We start from the raw sequence: 5,517 nt of genomic DNA on the forward strand, positions 1-5,517 counted from the left end.
GAAGATGATGTGACTGTTGTAATATAATATTTTTCTTACCTATCTGACGGACTGGATCAATAATGGCTTTTCATTATTCCTATTCCGTAACTTGTCCCGTTTGTAATATCAAGTTGTTTATGTATGCATGTGTTTTTATTTTATTTTACTAAGACATCAATAATGACTAGATCTACGTCAGAATACCCTAAAACAATGTTCATAACTTACATTTATTGTATAAACGAAAGATCTATTAAATAAAATATAAATTAAGTATTTAATTTTTAATTTGTATATAAATCAATTGTTTTAAAAGCAGAAATAGGTCTTAGAGACCTGATTATACAACACAATTATCAATTTGGTCGAATATTTTCAATTAAAAAAATGCAAGGTTTAAATAACTTTAAAGATATGGATCATTTTTAATTCTGAATAAAATTCAATCTTAAAAACTTGTTGTTGCTAATAATGATGTTGAACATTTTTTTGTGTAGTATTTTAATGTGAACCATATGAAACACCATAGACAATCGTGTCAGTGCAGTGCTTAGTGTCAAATACCAAAAAGGATTCATCTTATATATTCAATCACAATTTTGTTTATAATAAATATAATTTCCAATAATAAATTCCGAATTATTAGAACAAAAAGATCTTTTTATTATAAATTGATGAAGTATAATTAAGGTTTTCTTAAAACAAAGTACTATGCAGGACAATGTTGCACAGTTCTTTTTTCTATCTTGCAACTATAAAAAAATACATTAAAATATAAGTTAAATAGTTCACAAAGCTTGTTTAGTTATTTTTTAAATTTGGACGAGGTGATAAAATGTCAAGATATTCTTACATTTACATTTCTCTCATATTCGTTTACCAATATACTTGTTAATTGAAAAAACTTAATTTCTAAAATCTAACAAAAGTAGTATAAATGTATTGCTATCAACTAATAAAAAACATTAATTTGGAATGTCAATAATGGCAAAAATGAGATCATTTTTTCTAAAACAATTACGTAAAATATTAATAATCAAAATCTATAAAAATATTTGAAATTTCCATCTTGCTTAACGTCATTTCGCAAGATAATCATAGCCGATGAAAAAGCTAAAGCTATATCAAAAAGGATAAATAACTAAAACAAATAACTAATTAAATAAAATTAAAAAGGAAGATTTTAAAATCACAATAAGTTTTCTAATAATAATATTAAAACATGTGTTGCCATAGCAATCAACATCCAAATGATTTTTTGTTTTTTGAAGGTGCAACACCAATCACAGACACCTAATAATTTCGTGAGACATCAATTAAGTTACTTTAAGTGTAAAAATCACATATATTAAGGTCACAAATACATCATTTAGGTGTGAAATATAAATCATTTAAATTACACGTGTTTTGTCGTAATATTTTTTTAAAGGCTCTTTTGCATTGGAGAAAAGACAAATTTAACTTTATGCCTTTGAAACAGAGTTAATTTTTTAATGATGATTATCTTTCGGGGATCACTAAGAAAATTGAACCTTAAAGATCACACAATACGGTAAGATTTTCAATACAATTTTACCTTGATGCGAATTATTTACTCCCCTTATTACTTTTCAAATAACTTTTAGATACTTATACAATAACTTTTTTTGACAAGACTTTTAATAGTGTGTAAGGGATGCTTGCATTTTAAAGACCCTTAAGGAGAAGATCACCGCAGTTCAAACATTTTAATGGAACAACACGTCTAGAAATACCCTTAACTCCGGTGATTATCAATTTACAAACTCGCTGTCATTCCAATTTATACTGATGGGGTTAGAAAGTAAAGGCCTATACACATTACACACTGCACAACGCACAACACTGTTTTAAACGCGCCGAATACGCTCATACGCATGTAAGCAGTAGATGTCAAATAAGGAAATTATGCATTTATATAAAAAAAAATGCAAGAAAATGGAACTTCGTTTAACAATTTTAAGATGCTCTTTCATTAGATCCCCATATTGCTTTAGTAAAAGTGTAATAAGCAAATCCCTCCCTCCCGTCGAATGCGACAACATATATATTTGCAATATAATACAATGGAGTAATTTAAACCTCAGACAGGACTTGGACCAACTTTTAGCCTCCTGGCAAACGCACCAGTCGCTAAGCTAGCAAGGTCAATGACCAAGAGTTTGAATTTAACCATTGTAACACTTTATATATCTAAAATCGACACATCAATTCTCAAACAATCAGGTAAACGTACATTATTGCAAAACTCCGGTAAATAACGTCTTCGGCACTTTAAAAGGGTACCGTGTGCACTGTGCATAGGGTTTAAAATCCATAGTAACATGTCGTTTCAAAATTACAATTTAGATGCCTACTTCAGGGACACGATAGCGACAGAACGTTTGCCGTGGTCGGAAAGTGCAGTTAAGAACCATTATTGCTCAGATCATGGTAAGTAATCGTATTATTTTTAAGCCGATGCACATGACACGTCGCTGTACTCGTCGCTAAGTCGACACAACGCGAGTCACTGCTGCACTGTCGCAGAGTTTTATATGTAGTCAGGGATACTCAACCTTTTTTTAGCAGGCTACCAACTCATTTTAGTCATGAGCCGCATATATAAATTATTTAGAGATCTTCAGTTAAACGTAATGGCTAATTAACGTAATGACTTTAAAATGCGATACAATACATTTTGTAACTTTAGGTGATACACAACTATGGGCCTGCGCGGGCGGTAACTTGAGTATACCTGATCTAGATCAATAATGGTACCAACTGCCAAATTTAAGTCCAACCTCAGCATTTAAACAACACACAAAACAGATCTACTTACAAAATTTAAACCTTGTGTCGAATAGTGTTGAATTAAGTCACAATTGTTGCATGGTGCTGATTTCAATTAAAGTGTTTAGTTGTTTATGCCGCCGTTGTACGCATAGTCGGCTTTGTTATGCATCACCAGACGGTTGTCCACGAAGTAGAAGCTGTCCGAACAGGTCTCGAACGGAGCAGCAATCATTTCCTCAACTGAAACATTGAAAGGCCAAGTTAGGTCATTGGAAGTGGGACACAATCTATCTATACTAATATATAAAGCTGAAGAGTTTGTTTGTTTGAACGCGCTAATCTCAGGAACTACTGGTCCAAATTGGAAATTTCTTTTTGTGTTGAATAGACCACTCATCGAGGAAGGCTTTAGGCTATAAACCACCACACTCTGACTAATAGGAGCGAAGATACAATGGAAAATGTGAAAAAAAAACAGGGTGGGTATAAATCTTAACTTATATTTTCTACCCACGGGGACAAAGTCGCGGGCAACAGCTATATAAAATAAATCAAGACACTTGGATTTCTTTTTCAAACTGTATTGGGAAAAAATAAGATATTTAACAACACAGCAAAGGACTTAGTATCACATTACTCTTTTCATCCAAAACTATTTTTGATTAAAATTGTTTTTAAAAGTTAATTTTTTGTCTACATTTAATAACAAATCCGAATATTACACCTGAAGTATATTTATTTATCTTTATTAAATGACAGTTTATTCACGCATATCCACACTCGTGTGCTATGCTTATAAATTAATATCAGCTAGTCTTTCTTATGTGACTATTGTTTAGAAAAACTTACACAAGGAATTTTGTCTTGAGAACTTTTTTTTAATCAGAAATTTGTCGTGGCAAGGCAAGGGAATTAAAAAGAAAAGAACCTACCTAGGTCTGGTGGCAGAGTGGGGAACTCGTAAATATGTTCACAAGTGTTCCTGGAGAATGGGATACAGAAGCCAAACTCAAAGTCAAACGTCTTCAGCAGCGTGTCCCGGAAGAAATGCTTCTCAATCATCCGGAAGTGGTTGACAGGTCGAGCACCTACTGTGAACTCCACACTGGAAATGTGGAAAACAAGGTGGTGATTTATTATTAGAAATAACAGTAAAGTGTAAAGATGTTTTTATTACTATAATGTATGGTGAACTCAGACAGGACGCTATTGGGGGAGGCCTATGTCCAGCAGTGGACTACTAAAGGCTGATGATGATGATGATGGTAAACTCTGTTTAAGGTTCTGTATAAGAATTTATATTTTAACTTGAAAGGCTTTGGCCACTGAGAGATTTGATTAGTCTAATAAATTAAATAGATAGAATAGAATTAATAGGATTTTTTTAAGCCTTATTTTATTTATTGCATTTCTTTTAAGGACTAATTATAAGTGTACATATATTTTTAATTTTTAATTAGTTGGGTCTCCAGATTTTTTTTCATTATATTATTTTTATAAAAAAATATTATCTGCTCTGAAGCATATTTAATAAAGCAAGCCTCAGATTTATATTTCTTTAAACTAAAAACAATACATAATAAATAGGACAAACTTACGTAGCTCCAACAGTCTTTAGTTTCAAAAATTGAGGTGTGAACTGGTATCGCACAAATCTGCCGGCATTAGGGTCGAGCGGCTCCTCCGGCGCGTCCTCCGTGCCCTCACTGTCAACCCCGAAGTCAGTCGGGGGCTTTGCTATCTCAAACAACACCGTCCCAGTGTCCAAGTCTCGAATTTTAAATCTCGTGAAATCTATGTCGTATACGTTCGCCTCAGGACTACACATGTATGTATCCGTAATCCGATCCAGTCTCAAAACATCATCAGGAGATATATCGCTGAGTATTACGTCGTCTTTACTTGGTTCCAGCAACGATATTGATTCGCACTTTTTCCCGACCAAACTCATGTTTGAACTGAAAATTATACCCTGTTACACAAAAGTTATCTCAAAAATATAGGCACGATTGTAATTTTGAAGGCATGAAAAACTATTTGTCGTCGGGATGGTGTAGGAAAGATAAAGTATCAAAGCATAATTAAAACATCATTGATGGTATAGAATGAAAAACTCATTCGCTATCGCTAATGTTTGACTTTTGTCTCTAATGTCAACCAAACTAATCTAATCAAAGAGTAGAAGGAAAAAAAAAATCTCTATATAATAATTTTTATTTTCTTGAAGCTTCTTCGTCCAAATTACATAAAAAATTTGACCACTTGATAGGCAGTAGTAAATTATAAAATAAATACTAATAAAAAAATAATGATATAACCAGCGGACGCATTGGTGGAAATTTGTAAAACTTGTTAAAAAATGATAAAACAACCAACAAGTTACTCAATATCGAAATCAAAATATTTCTAAGAATTGTATTAATAAATAAATAAATCTAAGTAATTTTGCCTGCGTGGTAAATACTGCATGAAATGAAGTGTTTTTGGTTCCGGTTTAAATGCACTCCGTTACACATAGCGCAGTGGGAGCAATTTCAAATTATTTGGAGAATGACTTATTTAAAAAAATAGACTTATCACTTAGAAATAATAAACTAGTGATGTTCGCTACGAAAATAATAATATCTGTTGCAACAAAGCGATTTTAATATTTAAATTTTGAAAAGATTCGTTGCTTGATTTGGTGAGTAACGAAACGCATGAGCAAACGTTGACGTAATATCCGTTGCGTCATAACGAAGC

The 5,517-nt window shown here is 32.2% G+C and overlaps 1 protein-coding gene across 1 annotated transcript; it reads right to left on the minus strand.

The window, feature by feature from the left end:
• Positions 1-251: 251 nt before the first annotated feature.
• Positions 252-4,946, minus strand: LOC113494386 (protein unc-119 homolog). Its single transcript, XM_026872706.1, has 3 exons — positions 4,374-4,946; positions 3,708-3,880; positions 252-3,015 (listed from the first exon to the last, which is right to left on the minus strand). Exons 1-3 carry the CDS (start codon positions 4,724-4,726, stop codon positions 2,897-2,899), a joined length of 645 nt encoding a protein of 214 aa, XP_026728507.1. The 5' UTR covers positions 4,727-4,946; the 3' UTR covers positions 252-2,896.
• Between the last annotated feature and the right edge of the window lie 571 nt (positions 4,947-5,517).

This window comes from Trichoplusia ni, chromosome 1 (assembly GCF_003590095.1).
Source record: "Trichoplusia ni isolate ovarian cell line Hi5 chromosome 1, tn1, whole genome shotgun sequence".
NCBI classification, from domain to species: domain Eukaryota; kingdom Metazoa; phylum Arthropoda; class Insecta; order Lepidoptera; family Noctuidae; genus Trichoplusia; species Trichoplusia ni.